The sequence below is a fragment of the Grus americana genome, chromosome 1 (genome assembly GCF_028858705.1).
Source record: "Grus americana isolate bGruAme1 chromosome 1, bGruAme1.mat, whole genome shotgun sequence".
NCBI classification, from domain to species: Eukaryota; Metazoa; Chordata; class Aves; order Gruiformes; family Gruidae; genus Grus; species Grus americana.
Genome location: NC_072852.1, coordinates 147421852 through 147441193, shown reverse-complemented (window position 1 = coordinate 147441193; position 19342 = coordinate 147421852). Strand labels below are relative to the sequence as shown.

General features: G+C 41.4%; 1 protein-coding gene across 6 annotated transcripts; it reads left to right on the top strand.

The window, feature by feature from the left end:
- The first annotated feature begins 53 nt into the window (after positions 1-53).
- On the top strand, positions 54-11709 carry TXNDC9 (thioredoxin domain containing 9). Of its 6 annotated transcripts, none has more exons than XM_054813706.1 (5): positions 54-175; positions 2479-2695; positions 4955-5073; positions 7000-7254; positions 10184-11709. In XM_054813706.1, exons 2-5 carry the CDS (start codon positions 2507-2509, stop codon positions 10299-10301), a joined length of 681 nt encoding a protein of 226 aa, XP_054669681.1. In that variant the 5' UTR covers positions 54-175; positions 2479-2506; the 3' UTR covers positions 10302-11709. The 6 variants fall into 6 exon arrangements, with proteins under 6 accessions (XP_054669681.1, XP_054669679.1, XP_054669683.1 ...); XM_054813704.1 differs by lacking the exon at positions 54-175 and adding an exon at positions 391-611; XM_054813708.1 differs by lacking the exon at positions 54-175 and adding an exon at positions 481-606.
- Positions 11710-19342: the final 7633 nt, after the last annotated feature.

The window sequence follows — 19342 nt, the reverse complement described above, 5'->3', positions numbered from 1 at the left end:
GGCCGGACACCGAGGTGAGGGAAGGGGCGGGGCAGGAGACGCCCCCTCGAGGCCAAGCCCCACCCAGAGCAGCCCGGATGCGGGAGATCGGCTGCCTAGAGCGGCCACGCTTCCGCACGCCGGGGGAGCCGCGCTGCACCCCAGACGCGTCCGTTCGGGGACAGGGGAGGGCAAGGTGGAGAAAGCCGCTGCGCATGCCGGGAGGAGCGCGGTTGCTACGGGGACGGGACGTTGGTGGGCAGCGCGTCTCGGCAGAGGTAGTTCCCGCGAGGCGGAGCTGCGGCGCGGAAGGGGAAGGGCCCCGACTGAGCCCCGCCCCTCCAGCGGGTCCCGCCCTCCTGGCTGCTGCCCGCAGGGGCAACACCCACACCGGCAGGGCGCATGCGTGCTGGGCGCCGGCCGCCGCAGGGACGCGCCCGCCGCCGCAGGGACGCGCCCGCTGCCCCGGCCAATGAACGCGTCGGGGGGCTCTGCGTGTGCGCGCACTCGGCAGCGGTACCGCCCCGGTTCTCGCGAGACGCTGGCGGGGTGCGGTCGGCTGGCGGGGCGGGGAGAGGCGCGTGCGGGCGTGGCGCGGCGTAGCGCGGAACGGTACGGTACGGTACGGTACGGTACGGTACGGTACGGTGACGGGGTGAGTGGTGGTTGTGCGTCTGGGCTTCGGCTGCTTCTGGTGGGGGGCGGCACGGCCGGTACCGTGGCCCGGGGAGGGTGAGGCTTTCCTTAGCTCGTCAGGAGCTGGGCGGGTGGGCGCGCGGGTGGGCGACCGTTGTCCGTAACGGCCCCGCGGAGGCGCGCGGCGCCTGCGCGGTGTCCTGCCGTGTGCCGGCCCCCCTCGCCCCGCAGCCGCTGTAGGCCCCGCTTCTCGGCCCCGCTGTAGGCGGTCTCCGGCGGGCGGGGTCGGCCCGGCTCCCAGCGCCCCTCCCTCGCGGGAGCGGGCAGGACCGCGGCCCCGTCAGTGGTGCTGGGTCCCCCGGGAGCGGGCCTTGGGCGCAGGCTCCCTGTAGGCATCTAGGCTTCCGCGGCTTGGGGAGCCGGCAGCCCTCTGGGGACCTCAGGCTGTAGTGGAGACTGGCTGGGGTTGACTTTCCGTTTTCCTTCCTGTTTGCTTGGATAAGCCTCCCTTTGCCCCAGCTGAGCAGGGTTCCCTCCCTCTCCTGAAGAGCTAGTGGCCTCTGATCTCTGCTGGCAAGGTTCTTGTTTCCTCTGTAAATCCGAGACAGGGGGATGGAAGACACTAACGGAGAGACTTTGTAGTTAGCAGTTTCGGGGAGAGGGACTCAAGACAAAGTGCTGCAGGTCAGAGCAAGCGTGGCTGTGACACGCACGGAGTGTGGCTGCAGGCTTGGCACTGCTGATGTTGCATTATGCTTGGAGTGCTGCCGTGATGTTGGTACTTTGCCCATCGCTACTTAAAATGCTTTCTTGCCTCTGTATGCAAGGTGTTTATGAAGCCAATGGCTCTGGTAGTTTGGCTATTTTGAAATATGGCCAAGAGTACTCTGCAACCCAAATTCAGCACATGAAGTTGGTGGCCTGCAGGTTGAGAATGTGATTAGGGTGAATGTGCACCGTCCTGGTTTCAAAACTGTCACTCATTGCAGTGATAGTTTTTTGTAGCATAAGTTTAATGGAGAGAACAATCAATTATGTTGCCTAGCTCTTCATGCATCCTGCTCTTAGTATTTTATGCCTTATGAAGCATTTAGGCTCCCCCAGCTCTTCATGCACCACAGTCAGTGTTTTGTGCCCTTTGAAGTGTTTGAACAGGGAGAACTTTACCGAAAATTATTTTAGCTGTGTTTCTTCACACATCAATTAGGTAGTGGTTGTTGGGGTTTTTTTAATCCCTTCACTGGCTGCCATAGGGTGGTGTTGGCAATAGTTTTCTTGTACTAATTGAAGCAGTGTATTGGCCTAAAGCGTTCGCTGTTGAAGGCCTTGTCCCTCTTTTAGCTGAGGAGAGGAGTATTAATTCAGATTTAAATATGTTAATATGCATCAAGTACTTAAAGTAATTGCATTTAAACTACTGGCAGAAACTTATAAACTGAGCATTACTTAGATTTATTCTGAGACATCTTACACCTCCTTCCAGCAGTTTGGAGCTTTCCAATTGTGTCTTCTAGTTTCAGAATATTTATTAAAGGTACATGGATCTGGTTCGGGATGAGTGTTCCTTTGAAACTGGTGAATTTTACTTCTTTATATTGACAAGCAATTTCAGATTCCTGTGTGCTTTCAACAGCTGCCCTTGGGATTGAGAGAATAGGACTTGACTGGTATCTTTTCTGCCATCTGCGTTCATTGTGAAAGTATTCTCCAAAGGGGATTGCAATATAGAAAAGAACTATGTACTGTTATCTTCAAATAGCATAGCGTTTTGTTTCTCTACAGTGTGAACTGCAAGTAAGAGAGGTCAGGCTTTTAATTAAGTGTTTGTATAAATGTTAATTCCATGTATTACTATTTCCACAGCTCTGAAGAGACCACTTTCTAGTTAAAGATGGCTGCTGATACCTCTGTTGAAATACTTCAAAAAGTTCTGGAGAATGAAATACTTCAGACTACCAAGGTTGTGGAAGAACACCTGGATGCTGAAATACAGAAGCTGGACCAAATGGATGAAGATGAATTGGAATGCCTTAAACAAAGGAGGCTTGAGGCACTAAAAAAGGCCCAGCAGCAGAAACAAGTAATTACTGTAGTAATGCAGACTCTTGATCTGGAAATCCTAGGGAAATTGTATATGTGAATTAAATGTTTTGGGGTTGTTTGTTTTGTGGGGTTTGTTTTTTTCTTCTTCCTTGCCTTTCTGTACTTACTAATTTTAAATTATCCAGGAAAGTGAGTGTCTGTCCATGTGTGCCTGCTTTGTGTTTTTTAACAGGAGGAGAGAAGAACCTCTGTGTTTACAATAAGGATAGGATAAAGAGTCTCGTACAAAGATTTAAGTGTGTCCCTATTCACTGAATATTGCTATCTGGAAGCATAAGCCTTGTAGGCAACTTAATCATAAGCCTTTAGGCTCCTTAAGCTTCTGAATTCTGGAGATTGTTACTTATGGCATGTAAGTGATGCATGCTCTTCTCTTAAGGTGTTTTGTAGAAGAATGATACAGGGTCTTTCCTTGTTCCTAGCATGGAATCGTTTGTCCCGCTCCTTCTAACCCAATGAAATGTTGTCTTTGTATGACTGCTCATTTCTTCTTGCAGAAAAGAAATTCTGCTTTGGTCCCTGATACCTCATGCTAACCTGTGGTCTTTACGCTCCCCAAAAAGCCTCTTTGAACATAGTTCTCACCAAAATTTTGGTAACATATGGTGTGAGACCTGAATTGTAAGTAGGGAAGGCATAGGTTTCTTAGCTTACTCCATCTAAGCAAACCTGAACAAAGAAATAGACTGGGTTGGGGGGCAGGTGACTGGGTTGAAAGGAGATGCTCTGGCTGTGGTGGAACCCGTAAAAGCTAATGCCATGCTTTGAAACGGGAATGCAGTAAAATGTCATGGTATGGTTGAGATGCTGGAGGACAGCAGTGTTAGCGACTTTGAGTCTTTAAACACAAAAGTAGAGAAAGTGGCATGCTATTTGCTTGTCTTCAGAAGTTCAGTTTATATTTGATTCTAGTGTTTTCCTTCTTCAGAAGTCATAACACTTGGATGCTCTTGGATGTGAGCATGTGGTAGTTCTCATGTGAAAACTTGTTCATGTCAGTTGATCTTAAGTCACTGTTCTCATGCATTTTCAAATGCAAATTTGAAGTAGAATACTACTCAGTAAAAGGAGTATGCTGCCATGCTATTCTGGAATAGGATTGTGCAGAGGGGAATTAATGCATACCCACTGTTGAAGGATAAGTCAGTTCTTGGTTTGCATCATGACGACTTCTCCATATGCTCATACTTCTATGCATTTTTAATGTGTGCAATGTTCAGGAAATTCTTTGTTCTATCTTAATTTGGCTTATAGGATATTTTTTGTTTGCTTGGAAACATTTTTTTTTTCCACTCTGCTAAGACAAAACTGCAAGATCAAGAACAGTGATTTATGTGAATTTGTTTTCCCCCACTGGAAAGTTCTTTGTCAAGTTCTGTTTTACTGCACTACTTCTAGTCATTTAGCTTAGCCTGTACTTGTTTTAATACACTACAATTAACTTCCAATATTGTAGAAGCTGTTTTTTTTTTCTTTAGTGTGCATTTGTTGAAAATCTTGCAGATTAGCTTCCTCTAAACTGTATTTCCACACTTAATCAGGCAGGTTTTGAAGTTGCCTGTAAATTTTAGCTTGTGAAATGCTGTTTCTCCATACATTTTATGACTAACGGTATGCGTGTCTTCTAAATGGTTTTCTGGAAGCCCGGCTCATATTAAGATACCATCAGTTCGATAGATAAACGTCATCTGTTGCAGGTCAGTTAGTAGGCTTTTTTCTCCCTGATTTTCTCATAGAGGGAAAAATTAGAAGAAATCTATTTTAATGCATGTAATGACTTGAATCAGTTTTAGACAAGAGTTCTCTGAGGGTTCAAAAACATTTTAGAGACCATAGCCGAAGCTGTTGATGAGCAGTTTTCAAATGCTGAGAATTTTCTGTCATTGGTGTTCTCTTTGAACTAGTCTAGTCTTCCCGAGAGGCTGTACTGCAGAAATTTATGCTGCTCTGTGCAAAATTTGTATTTCCAAATAAGTAAGGTAGCCTTACTGGTCAACCACCTATCTGTTGTTGAGAAAGACACAACCCAGAAGTATTGTCTAGCCAAGTGGCATTTGCATATTTTCAAAACAGAACTAAAGGGAGGAGGTAACTTGTTTCTCCTTCTATTGCTGTATGAAATGGGCTTGCACTGCAGTCCCCCTCTTTTATTTTTCTTGAAAGATGTAGAGCTTGCATGACACGTGCAGGACTAACAAACACCATACTAATTATTTCCTGTTATGTTTTCCAAAAGGAGTGGCTTTCAAAAGGACATGGAGAATACAGAGAAATCCCAAGTGAGAGAGACTTTTTCCAAGAAGTCAAAGAAAGTAAAAACGTGGTTTGCCATTTCTATAGAGATACAACATTCAGGTATAGTAAATCAGCTACGTTCAAGAAACCTTTTGTTTATAGATGTTTACAAAAACAGACGTGTTCTTTTGTTCTTTCAAATCCCACGAATAAGTAGGCAGTTTTAGAAGTATTCAAATTCCTTCGTTTTCCAAATCTCGCTCCCTTCTCAAGACATTTTTTAATTTTTTTTTTCCATTCCAGTCAATCTGAACATGATTTGACAACAATTAATACCATGTTACATAGTTGATTAGAATATAAATGTGTAACTACTTTGACAGTATTTGAAAGAGTGCTATGTTTTGTTATTGATTTAGTTTGAGGGAGCCAGGTCTATAAACTTAGTGACCATACTAGCAGCAGCATTTCAAAAAGATCACTTTGGTTATTCCAGACAGAGATATTCTGGACAGTTCTGGCAAATGAAAATAAAAATATAAACAAAAACTTGTCTACGCATCTTCAGATGTTTCCTTTTTACTTTGAAAGGATCTATGGATATCAATTGCAGCTGCTTTCCCTTTGTGCCTGTGCCTTTGTAATTATGTCACTTTTTTAGGGTGTGAGAGACCTAGATCTGCGAGTATGTCCTGACTCAGGATAGAAACCTAAAATAAGATCTCACACTTCCTTGAAAGAATTTCAGAAGTTCTGGGTTGTGGGCTGTTGCTCAGTGGGTCTGTCTCAATGTCTTCTGTTAAAATGCAGTTGTGAAGTAGTTTCTTGAAGGAGTAGTTAGTTGTCCTGGTTTTGGTTGGTGGTTTTTTACCCCCAAGATGTTATGTTCTCTCTAGTTTTTGGAATATAAACTGAAACAGTCTCAATGTGAGAAATTGAAAGAGATCAAGGCTGGATTATGCAGTGAGGTATGTGTGTCCTGCATTTTCTAAGTTAAATGTTTAAGTTTCAGAAATATCTGAAGCAGTTGTATTTGGCTAGCTTTTACTCAAAGAAGTTTGAAAGGCTGTCTCTGCAAATAAAGTAGCTTAGAACAGGTTTGGGTTGTTTGGTTCTTGTTTCTTGACCCAACAAGGTCTGTAGACTCAGGAGGAAGAACTTTAGAGAAAGTTCTTTGATTCTTTGTAAAATGTGTCATGCTGACAACCAGCTTGAAGCTAGTGTGTCAGGTTTACCAACCTCAGTATCAAGTTGCTTTCATCCTTGCACACCCCAGCTTTTTGATCTGCTCAGCTCTCCTTTTGACTTAAAAGGACAATTACATCACAGAGTTCACACAGCTAAGCCAAACCACTTAAAGATGACAATCCAGAAAGCTGAGATTGCAGGTAACGAGTCCACACATCTCTGCCATCTGACAAGTATTTTGAGCAGTTCATGTTACTGTCCCTTAGCTGAGAAACAATAACTGTATGCTTACTCCTATTTGATTGGAACAGAAAAGTGAAATATTTTTGCCTATAGCGCTACTGAAGCAGTCTGTACAAATAATTTTTTTTTTAATCCTGTAAAGTTAGTACAGACTGCATCTCAGTTGCGGAGACAGTTACTGAAAGAAATACAAAACACTGCAACATGTTAAGAGTAGTACTCTGAAGACATGAAGTTCATTATAGAGAAATTTTCCAGCTGACAGACAGTGAAGCTAGAGCAGGAAGAATAGAAGTTGGTGGGAAATGGTATCAATAAATGCTCTCAAGAAATGAGAGAGGCTTTCAGGTGTATGTGGGAGTAATTAAGAAGAAATTAGAGAAATGGATAGTATAATTGTGCAATAAAGGTGCTCCAGGCTGTTACTCTATTAGCCATTAAATCCAGGTACATTTGAAACACAGTTTCTTTTGAAACTAAATTCATAATTACAAAGGTCATATCTGAGGAATTAACATGACAGAACTAGCTCTTTACTGTTCCTTTTAAACTTTCTCTAAAATACATCTTTTTCAGCTTATTGATTCTAACACTTTATTTTTTTTTTCCTCACAGGTGCCAAATAATGGACAAACATTTGACTGTATTGGCAAAAAAGCATGTTGAGACAAAATTCTTGAAATTAAATGCTGAAAAATCTCCTTTCTTATGCGAGAGACTGCGCATCAAAGTAATTCCCACTCTAGCACTAGTAAAAGACGGAAAAACACAAGACTATGTTGTGGGCTTTACTGATCTTGGTAACACTGATGACTTCACTACAGAGACCTTAGAATGGAGATTAGGCTGTGCAGATGTAATTAATTACAGGTAATTAATTGTTTTGTGATTGTTTTATTTTCAGATAGAGTGCAAGGAGAACATACTTGCAGACAGGAGAATCTGTAAAAGTTTGTAACTTGATTGTTATGTTGTATGTTTAAGACACAAGAATTTGATCCAGTTATTTGATCTGTGTCCTTTGGCAAGGAAAAGAAGAAAGTATCTGTTTGGCAAAGTATTGAGACATTATAATTAGCATTATGTTGTCTTTTTTGTACAGTAATAAAAATAAACAGTTCTTGCTGTGAGGTGTATAGAGTAGCTATGCTGCTTTGATGTGGCCTCTCAGAGTCATGCATCTAATGTAATCCTTTCTAAATCAGCTATAGATGCTTAGAGGTCACAGTTGCAGTGCGGTAAAGTTTGAGTATTTTTAATCCAGTTCAGAGAATACTCAGCAAGTAATGCTTAAACTCTGTCTTAGTCCATGTTACATATGTGAATGTGTTTTTAATGAACAGTACAGAAAATGAAAATAAGTTGCAGAAGTGCAGATAAATTATTTGTGTAGCAGTACAATATAATCATCATAAATCCCATATTTAAGACTACAGGATAGAAGGCAGTAGAAGATAACTGTTACCACAATAGCCTGGCTTTACCGGAGAATCATTTACCAGACCTTTCTGCTTTGCTTTCCAGTGTGGCTAGAATGTCATCTCTATCTTTTTAGGTTAATTTTGCTCTTTTGTTTTGAATGTCTTTGGCTTTTTCTTTTTTTTTATTCTGAACTTCATTATCTGAATTTATTTCAATGTCTGATTTCCAAATTTTGGCAAAAAGTATTGTTGTATCTTAAAGGCAAAGAAACTACTGTTCAGTTTAGCTTAGTAGCTGTTGAACTTTGGATGAAATGACTGAACTGAAAATGTATAATTCAAAACAAGTGTTAATACCCACTTCCCAGTTCAGCAACAAGTAAATATGCAGAGGAGTCAAAGATAACTTGGATATATATTCTAGACAGCAACAGCTTTTTATGGGAGAAATTTTACAGTGGAGTTGCACCAAGCTGTATTGAATTTGCTAAATGTTAGTACATTGGCTTATGGCATAACTTTACTTCCTACTTGACTCTACTAGTACTGTGTATTCCGCTCTTAGCTCCTTGTGGAGTTGGAGGAGTTGTTTTGTTCTTTGTTCATTTTGCCAGATGCTGAGTTTGGTACTCTGGCTTTGCAAAGTGAGCCGCAATATCCGCACAGCCCATGTCGTGGTTTAACCTGACCAGCAGCCAAAGCAACTACACAGCTGTTTGCTCACTGCCCCTCCCTCTGCCCCGCCCTGCCCCGCCCCCCCCCCCCCCCCCCGCAGTGAGATGAGGGAGAGAACCAAAAGAAGTAAAACTCATGGGTTGAGATAAAAACAGTTTAATAAGACAGAAGAGGAATATAATAGTAATGATAATAGAATATACAAATCAAGTGATGCACAGCACAATTGCTCACCACCCACTAACAGATACCCAGCTAATTCCCAAGCTGTGGTACTCCCCGGCGAACTCCCCCCAGCTTATATACTGAGCATGATGTCACATGGTGTGGAATATCCCTTTGGCCAGGTGGGGTCAGCTGTCCTGTCTGTGCCCCCACCCAGCTTCTTGTGCACCTCCTGCAGAAGGCTCATGCCTCTTCACCGGCAGGGCCTGGGAAGCTGAAAAGTCCTTGACTTAATTGTAAGCACTGCTCAGCAACAGCTAAAGCATCAGTGTGTATCAACATTATTCTCATCCTAAGTCCAAAACACAGCACTATACCAGCTACCAGGAAGAAAATTAACTCTGTCCCAGCTGAAACTAGGACATCCCAGGAGACATCCATTTATGTACAAGTGTTGCATTTCCACGCTGCTCTGAATGTGATGTCCCACACTCTGGAGTTCCTGAAAAGGAGATAGTCCTCCTTGGCATCTAGAAACAGTTCTTTTCCTTCAGCCTGTGTGATAGCAGATGGTGAAAGGATATGCTGTATCTAGGGGAAAAACTGTTCAGGTCATGCTGCTTGACCAAAATCAGGATTCAAGTGGTGTATTGACTTATTACTGACATGTAATTAACTAGCAATCAGTGAACTGTAGATTTAGGATTAATGTCAGCAAAATGTTATTTACAAAATTTTAATACCTACACATTTCTAAACACCCTTCTATAGCTAATTCCAGAAGGTTCTAATTGCTCACTCACTGGCGCTTAGATGCAAACCCCTCACGGGTCGTGTGAGTGAAAGCCCACACGCCCTTTTCTGAGCAAGTGGAGGGGATTTCCCTCCTTGTGCACCCCACTGTAGGAGATGTGGGTGCTTCAGCTTTATGTGAGCACCTGCTGTTCCCAACAACCCGTGGACCCACACACTGGTGGGAAAGCCCCTGCAGGGTCATCCATGCACACTGAGGCATGAGTCCCTCTGTAGTCCACTAGCTAGAGTGCAGTGTCTGATGGGGAAGCTGCTCCGTCTGGCCTGGGCAGAGATAAAGATGGTTTCTGGCAGTACAAAACCCAGTTCTGATTCATCCATTTCTACTCCGAAGTCCCTGTTACAAAATTTTACCTTCTTTTGTACTTCTGGCTCCTCATTTGTTTTGAGATGTCTCTCTGTAATTCCCTCATTGGTGTTTAATCTGACAGACGGTTGTCTTTAGCCTGATCAGTTTGCAGCAAAAGCCCTTTCAGACAGTTTTTCTTTAGAGCTCCACTCGGGTGCTGTTTACACTCACACTCCTGTCTTAACTATAGATATCTAGGCCATTTTGTCCGGGATGTGATATGCTAGCAACACTGCAATGCTACTTAGGGTGGCTTTAGGGAGTAGGGGCTGTGTTCTCTTACAGTGCTTTCCTGGAGAAACAGATAATTAGATATGCTACTTACTGTCTGCATGAATACAGCTTTAATCAATAAGTCTTACTCTTTTTCCTCTAGTGGAAATTTGATGGACCCACCTTTTCAAAGTCAAAAGAAATTTGGAACAAGCTTTACAAAGTTGGATAAGAAGACCATCAGAGGAAAGAAATACGATTCAGATTCTGATGATGACTAGAAGAACAGCTAAATGTATTTGTAAATCATCTTTTGTTTATGCTTGGTACATTTCTAAGAATGTTTTTTATACAGCTTACTGCTTTACATTACATCTGCACATAATGCCCATTTTTCTATACAGTTTTATACAACTGAGTCATAGCAGAAAAAAAGCTTAAATATTTTTTTTTTTCCTCTTTTGGAAGTCATTTGTAATTCAAAAATCTAAGTCCTTCTGACTAACGTGGCAAATGATGAACTTTGTCTTAAGTATAAGTTTATGAAGTGTTTGGAAGTAACTGTTAGAACCAACTGTACCAAGTCAGACCAAAGGTCCCTCTGGCCCAGCATCCAGTCTCAGTGGCCAAAAGCAGATGCGCAAGGAAGAATAAAAACAGGGTGAGCAGACAGCAGTGCTTCCCCAGAATATACTTTAAGCAGTCTGTGGCTTGGGGAATTCTGTATCTGAGAGCATTTGCTGGTTAAAATCATGGAAGAAAAATCTCTTTAAATCCTCATAGTATCCTAGTATCTACATCACATGGCAAGGACTCCACAGTTTAACTGTTGTGTGGAGAACTACTTCCTATTGTTTTCTTTGCATCTGACAGTTCCAAGTTTTCTTCTAATTTTATTAAAGGAACTGATAGACACTTTTTAAAAAGATTTTTCCCTATCAGTTCCTCTTCCAGTTGTCTTTTTAAGTTTATTATTATTTATATTATCAGTAAAGCACCACAAAATTATTAGTAAAGGAATTGTGCATTTTAACAAATGATTGCATATCTTATGGTGCCATATCATGACATTGAATAACTTAACTACATTGCACTATAAGTTGTAGAAAAACTTCTGTGAATTCTGAAATAGGTGGTCAAGAGAAATGCCCCTTTACCATCTATGTACGCTGCATGTTAAAGCTGATACAGCGGGTGATAGCACATAGCAACAAGCATATTGAAAACAGCCTCGTTCACGGGTTTGTATAATTCTGTGGTTTTGAATGTGTGGATTTTATAGCAGATGCTTTGTACAAGAGAGTAGAATAGAGAAAAGTATTTGGGAGAAACCTTGATCTGTTAAGTTTAGATATAGCGCCACATACTGTGTACTGTTCTTCAGTAATGGACAGAATTTTCAAGGGAGATCTTCCTTGGAACACAACGTAAGATTTCCGGTTGATGAGTTTTTGTTTTCAAAAAAAAAAAAAAAAAAAAAAAAAATTGCTGTGTGCTGAAGGACCCTTTTGAGGTGGTACCTTGAATCCAGTTGGTCCAAAAAGCAGTGAAATGCGTCTAGTCAGTCTTGCTGCCTTGTAGTGGAGAACACTTGTGATTGGGCCAGCCCGGCAATATATCTAAGTAAGTTAAAAAAATTATATTTTATTTCTGTTCATGTACATTGAAATAAAATTATTTTAATTCTAATGTTGACTTTTTCATCCTTTCAAATAAGGCGGTCTAGGTGCTGTGAGGTTTTTTTCCTTTGAATTAGGTCCATCAGAAAGTTGCATTTGCTCTATCTAGATTTCTAGCAAACTATGTACAGTTCTGTCTAACGTTACGACATCACTTTAAGAAGGCAATCAGCTTAAGATGTACACAGCTGTCCATTAATCTACTAGAAGCATAAAGTAGACTTGCTTCGAGTTGATCTCCTTTTTAATGTACAAACTCTTTAAATGCACTAGAAACTGTTCTCTTTTTTTTTTTTTTTTTTATCCAGTTACATGAAATTTAATTTAGGAAACCAATGTTCCAACAGTATTTTTAAGAGTGCCTTGGCCAGACTCATCTCTGAGTCCTAATTATGTTGAATAGGCTGTGGAAATATAAAATCATGTCTAACATAGTTGCATGCTGTGTGGAAACACACGTGGGCTTGTCAGGATTCCAGCATGGTGCATTGTGAGAGGTTATTCACTTCCATGTGTGAATAGCCCCATTGCAAACTCAATGCAAATCCTAGCCAGAGTCTGTGGTTTCAGGTCACTTTAAGCTGCTGGGGTTTTTTTGTATGTTAATCTTCAATTGAACCTTTTCCTTCATCTGGCTTGTAATACGGCCACACGCCCTCCAGTGCTGGTACAAGGAGTTTGCAGGAATGCATGGTTTGGGTAAAAGGGGAAGTTGAGACTGTTTGTACTAAAAAAAATTAAATTTATTTTGAAGTAGCAGCCTCATAGATCTGTCTGCTTCAGGTCTTTTGATGTCTGCATTTTCTGTCTTGAATGAAGATTAAAGCTGTCATTGAACAGTCCTCTTGGTAAGATCTCCATTCTTGATCTGCATATTACTTTAAGATGAACAATCCAAATCCAAGAATTTTATTTTGGCTGAAACTCAAAAATTCTTTATGAACTGGAAAAATCTTCTAGTTTGGGTAATGAGGAACATATTATTCTTCTATGGTAGAGCTCAGTGATTTTGCAGTGCAGATTAAATAATGAAGTGTCCCTGATAATAAGACCTGGGTCAGCAAGCTAGAAGTGTAAGCAATACAGAGAACAGCAACTCAAATGTCAGCTGTACAGACTTGAAAAGCACAAAGCCTGACTTTGTCAACAGCGATCTAGTGGCAATATGGCTGATAGATGAGATGATGATGATGATACGCATTATCTAGGAAGGACGCACGTTGCATGTGATTAGTTGCCTACAGCAGATAGATCATATATGTAAGGATATGACTAAATAAGGTTCCTGAGTCTAGACTAATCACAATATGGTACCTGGTCTGGCATGTGTGAGCCATGAAAGGGTATTATATAATAAAGAGATGAGAAATGTTCACGTATAGCTTTTGACGTTATGGGGCTTATGCATGAACTCAGCATGTAACTTTAGTAATGATTAGTGCTTAAGTCTGTGCTTCATGCTTGCATGAAGTAATCGTTAAAGAAATGCATGGAGACAGTCATAACCAAACACGATCTGTGTTGTTCAGCTATTAATGCTAGATTATTTGGCCCTGACTGGGCACTCTTGGGTCGCCGATTGATCCCGCATTACGCTTGTGATGGTCTGCTGAAGAAATCTACCTAGAAGTCAAGCGCTGAGTTGAACTTTAGGAAGTGTGAAGAAGTCTGGTCCCTGAAAGAGATGGGATGAGAAATAAACTCTGGAGAGAGCAACAGCTGAGCAGCTGCTCTTGGACCCCATGAGTACATTGGATGGCCTGCAAATGTAATAGGGGTCGTTGAGGGGGGCCAACTGGAAAGACGAATTGATGCCTTCCAGTCCTCGGTTCTAAGTAATCCACATTGTGCTATTTCCCATCTAGAATTTCTAAAAGGAATACTTTTCTACAGAAATTTCTATAGAAAATTTGGGCTTTGAACAGTAGTTTCTAAAACAAGTCCTTTATCTTCTGTTTAAGAGTAAAGCCAGTGTCCTCAACCCAGTGTGAGGGATGCTGTCACTTTATCTTTCACATACACGCACACACAAACAAGCACAAGCTGATGCAGAAATAATATGGCTTTTGTACTCATTGCACATTGAATAGCTGTGTGTTCCACTTTTTTAAAGGAAAATTCTGTCAGTAGTGGCTTGATCCGTCTCTTTAGAACAGCTGTATACGAGAGTTTGAGAGTGAGGTTTACACTCCAGACTTTAAGGAAAGCCTCTCTAGGAATCAGAAGTGGAGGGTACTTGATGTTACAGTAGAATATTTTAGAACTTTTGAGGGGGATGTTGCCCCTGAGCCCCCTTTAAAGGATAAAGAGATAGGTAGGTTCCAGCACATTTGAGCATATTACTGGTCTGAAGGTCTGCTCTGATCTTTTGTTCTTGGATCATGCTTTGGAGCCTTCAGTGTTAAGCCTGTCTAATATGATTGTGGTGATCCAAGACATTCCAGTCTCCCAGATGCTCCTTGTTATCCACCCCCCTAGAGAGCACCATTATGTATCGTAAGCTGCAAAAGGGAACATATGCCCATACCCTTCTTCCCCAGTTTAAGCTAACACATCAAACTGGCTCAAGCAGTGAATAAGACACCAGAGCATCACCCCAAAAAAATCTTGTTCCAATTTGGTGGATTAATTTTAAGGGCATGTACACTGAGAGATACTTGATGCTTGTTGATGGAAAGAGAGAAATTCCATGAGGTGCGTGTTCTAAGGCTACATTTTTTTGGATTAGCTGTTACAGCCATGGCTTGAGCTGCCTAAAATAAACCACCGCAGATCCAGGAGCCACGTAGCTGTATCAGCTCAGTGTTCAATCTGTGTTAATATACTTTGCCTTTTTGAACACAACCTGTTCAGACATCATGTCTGGTGGTATGATTTCAACATGTGATTATTAAAAAGTTTTAAAAATTAACTTATCATCTGCTTCACAAACCATGCAATCTTCAGTAACCACTGTTTTTTTCCCAAGATGACGTTGTATGAAAATCAGGTGATTGTAATACACAAAACCAAATTAATCCCTTTCTTGATCTTCCTCCTTGCTAATTATTTCTTTTGTTAGTGTGCTGCCCTAGAAAAAAGTCTGAAATTGTTTCCTGTTTGGTTTCCAAAATGTTGACAGTCCTCAGTGTTTTGTATCATGAATTCCAGGCACACAGAAATGCTTTTAATAGTTATCATGATTAATGGGCAAAGTTAATGATTAATTATTAATGGGTGTTAGTTTGACATCCCTGTGAGTCATGAATGTACTATCCTTATTTCCTCATGTGGGAAACTAAAACCAGACTAGCTCTACCAAAGGACCTAGGAATGTCAAGAATTGGATGCTCCAGTATCTAATTTCAGTCTCTTCCTGGAATCCAGATTTTGGGGTTACGTGTGTCAGTTTTCCCTCCAACTGGTGGTGCCCTGGGGCAGGATCCAAGGCACCCAGAAGGCTGATGAGCACTGCCAGAGAGCGACTACAAAATGTTTTACCCAAGTGCAGCATTCCTTTTACCCTCGCTTCTGAAACTTTGTACAGCACAGCATTGGACTTGTGGGACCAGAAAGAGGGAGCAAGAGAAAATGTGTCTTTGTAGCTTACGGATTTGAGAGGAGATGGGGTTCTCCTCCCTATTCCCAGTGCTTTGTGTATTTTCCACACTTACTACAAAATATTACGTTGATTTTATTTTTATTTTTTTTTAACCCCTCTCTCTGTTCCATGTGAAACACCGAGGCAGTCTCAGGAACGTGAGGCTGATGCAACTGTGTCCCTATGGGGGCTATAGGGCCATTCTCTTGTCTTCCCACCAACTCCCTCTGCAGCTCTGGTGTTGTCTGCTGTATGGTAACACGACCTCGACAGTCTCGGAGAGGGGCGTTAAGTGTTTTACACAAAAGGGAGGTTAGTGTAGGTTTCTGCTTTCGTGAGGTTATCTTCTAAGATTGGTCTTGCTTCTGCCATGGTTGCTTTAAATAAAGTAGGCATCACGCTGCTTTTTGTGAGTAAATGCGTGAGTGCGTGCTGTAAACTGCCACTCACCAAGAGGTTTTGGCACTGGGACGCAGAGTCCAGGACCAGACTTTGGGACGTAAGAACCAAGCTCCTCCGGCTGGGCCACTTTAGACTCAAACAGGAGCGGAAGTACATCTCGACCAAGTACTTGGAATGCGGTTTTGGAGCATGACAGTGTTTTGATTTGTGTTTTATGAGCATAAACCCTCTCCTGGCTCAAACTTCAAATGACTTGCTTTAGGTAATAGATCTGTCTTTAAGCTGGGATGTGAACTGAGGTCTCGTAAGATCCAGTCCAGTGACCTCTTTGCTAGAACACCTTTCCTACAGTAAAATTCAAAGTCTCGTTTTAGAGAACAGAAGGAAAATACTTTTTTCCTCCCTCATAAACACTTCTGGTCTTAGTTATTTCACACGGTGGCTAGAGAGGTGCTTCGCACGGAGTGGGATGTTATTTCAATGCCCACTTGCATTCTTCAGAAAGGTGAGATAAAGGAAGAGATTGGGGCCCTCAGCACCTATCCACTTCTGAACACCGTGAAAATTGAGAGCCTCACGTCTTACGAGTTTGAAGACCTTTGCTATCATTACTTACAGATATACGAGATGTAGAAAAGAAAATCTATGGAAATGTAATTATTAAACTGGCTGTGTTCATTTAAAAGTTGGGAAAGACAGCTCTAGAAGGTTTGTTTGAGATGATGCTACAGATGCATCTTTAACTGGCCAGTTATTGGTAGGCATCCACCATGCGTCAGCTGCCATGGGCAGCTTCCCTATAAAGCAGTTATAAAGTCTGTGAATACACGGTGTTACCTATAATTACATCCCAGACAAAAGGAACAAGCTGAGAAATGCATCTGCCTGCCGATGTTATGAAACCAGAGTTGAAACTCACAACAGACACAGTAATTAGTATGGGTATTGTTCCAGGTAATTTTAGATAGTATTCTCACCACCCAGTGAAATGTGATGCTATCACCTGCAACCTGAAGGAGAATAACGTGCAAAACATAATGCTTTTCAAAACGATGCTTCATTTTGGTCGTATCTCCATTAAGTGGAATGAAAAAAAAACCTCACCTTGGTAGATTACTTGGCATGAGGGAAAAAAAAATAAAGTGAAAATCTGTGTGTAGGAAAGAACTGGTGGTATTGAACTTTGGTGTGCTTTAAATCTCAGATGTGTTTTGTCTACTCTGTACTCCATTTAGCTCAGTGTAACTAACAGTGTCAGCAAAAGACCATGGGGAAACCATCTGTGGTCACTGACTGCAGCTTATTGCCAGGATGCCCTTGTGAATACCAGGAAGCTTTCCTGCTTCTTAAGTTTAAGAAGATGTGGATACCATTTGGTCAGTGAACTCCTCCTCTTTCCTTGACTTTCCATCCCCTCCCTCCCAGTCACACGCTGTGCTGACCAAAATTCATCACAAGGGGAATATGTACTGGCATCCTTTATGTTTAAAAATTACACAACAGCAAAAGGAGTTTAAAATTACAGGGTTGTTGTGGGTTTTTTTTAAATTATAACATTTGTGTCCTTTTTCTTTAATATTAATTTAATAACATCATATTTCCGTGGCTTTCATATATTTTCCCTAGTACCAAGCATGAGGGCTAGCAACTTGCTGTCCTTCTAAATGAGAGTCTTGCAATATTGTATGAATCCAAAATACCAAGAATAACAAAGAAAAATATAAAAAGAGGTATGGTAGTGTTATAAGAGAAGGTAACATTTTTCAGGGACACCAGTCCAATGCATTCCTGGATATCTCTTTATGAAGTCCAGCCCTTTAGAAAGAGCTGCTTTAGTCATATACACAAAGATGCCTTCTAACTCATCCCCTCTTCAGCCTATCAAATGTAGCATCATGTCAGAGCTGCAAACATCCCTTCTGTCAGGTTATGGGCTGTCAGAGGTAGACCTTATCTGACTCTTGACATTATTTTCCAAATTAAATCTGGAATAAAAATGAAAAAAATGTGCTGTACTAGTGACAGATGCAGCCCACTCCCATGTAGTGGTTCACCTGAATTCAGTTCTTTTACAGCCCCTCAAAGACCTTTGAGCAGAAGATCGTGTTTTCTGTCATCTTGCAGGTCCCTTTCTGTGGCAGCGCCTTGGACAAGTGCATTGGCCTAGAGTCCTGCCCCATTCAATATATGTGAGCACGACCTTGTTTCCATAGAGGCTGCCTGGTTTCGGCATTCACTCTAAAAAGCAGTCAGCAAATTTTGTCAGGACAAAGAGGTTTTTAGCAAGAAAAAGTCCCATTTGTAATGCTGCTGAAAAAAATATCCTCTTATCCAGTCTTATACTGGAAACTGTGTGAATACAAGGAATCTGCCCCAGGGACCTAAGAGCATACAACAGCACAGACAAAAATTGTTGTACTTACTTATAACATCCACCATTCAATGAGAAAATAAAGAGCAATGCAATGCAGAGCTGGCATTAATAACTCATGTGACAGTACCGTGAAATGTAGAAAATCTGTGATTATGTGGGTAATAAATGAGAGAGGAAATACATAGCAAAGACAAACAGTATTTAAATTCAAAACCTTACCTTAAAGACCGTCAGCAAATGGTCAATGCATTAGGAAAGAAATCTTACCTAACGTCAGAGGGTACTTTTCAAAAAAAAGTCTCAAGTCATCAGCATGAACATAAGTTCAATGACAGAGGAACACTGGTTTATTATCACTAACATGATAGTGCTTTTATAAAAAGTAAATGGATGTTAACACCAAATTATTTTCATCTATTTGAGAGAACGCATCTCTTTCTAATACAGATTATCTTGTTCTATAGAAGGCAAATGAATGGATCTACTGGGTTTGTTGCCCTCAAGCTGTGCACTCTGACCTTTTCCCAGCTCATTTCTTCTGGCTGTCCTCCCCTCCAGCATTTCTTCGGTCACTATTTCCTTTTGGAAGGATTAAAGCCACACTGTACATGTGATGTCTCCATTTTCTACCTGTTATTTTCAAAGATACCACATAGATTCTTACCTTACATTACGTCAAACGTTGCCTTTTACCATTTAAAATGTTAAACGCCAGTAAAAGAATTGATAGTCTACTCTGAGATACCACAATAAGATGTCAGGTTTGTACATGAAAAATGAATGCCTAGCCTTGTTGTAATCTTTGGGATGATGTCTATTATTTCCATGTTTCACCCAAATAAATGAATTTTATGCTTAAGACTCAACTCATATCCCAACCCTCCTGTAACAACAGGGCTAGTTTCTCCAATGAAGCTTCCCTCCTTCGTACTAACTCAGGATCTAAGTCCATGATATTTGTGTTTATTGATTTTTAAGGTGACAAGGCCAACTTGATCATCTCCTGTGCTTTACAGACTAATAATCATTGCTTGGTTTTGAAACCAGTAATTAGTATCTGGCCCAAACAGTGTTTCCTACCCATCACGTTTCAAGCCCAAAAGAGACCAATGGGAATAGAGGGATTTGTACTGTATTAAATAATGAAGCGAAAGCTACTGGAAGAAAATCTTGCTTTCCCAGCCTCCACGCATGCTGGGCAGAGTCTTGAGAAGAGAAAAATGTGGGGAAGGGGACAGGATTGAAGGGCACTGGCCTCCCAGACCATCTCTCCATCTCCAAGCGACT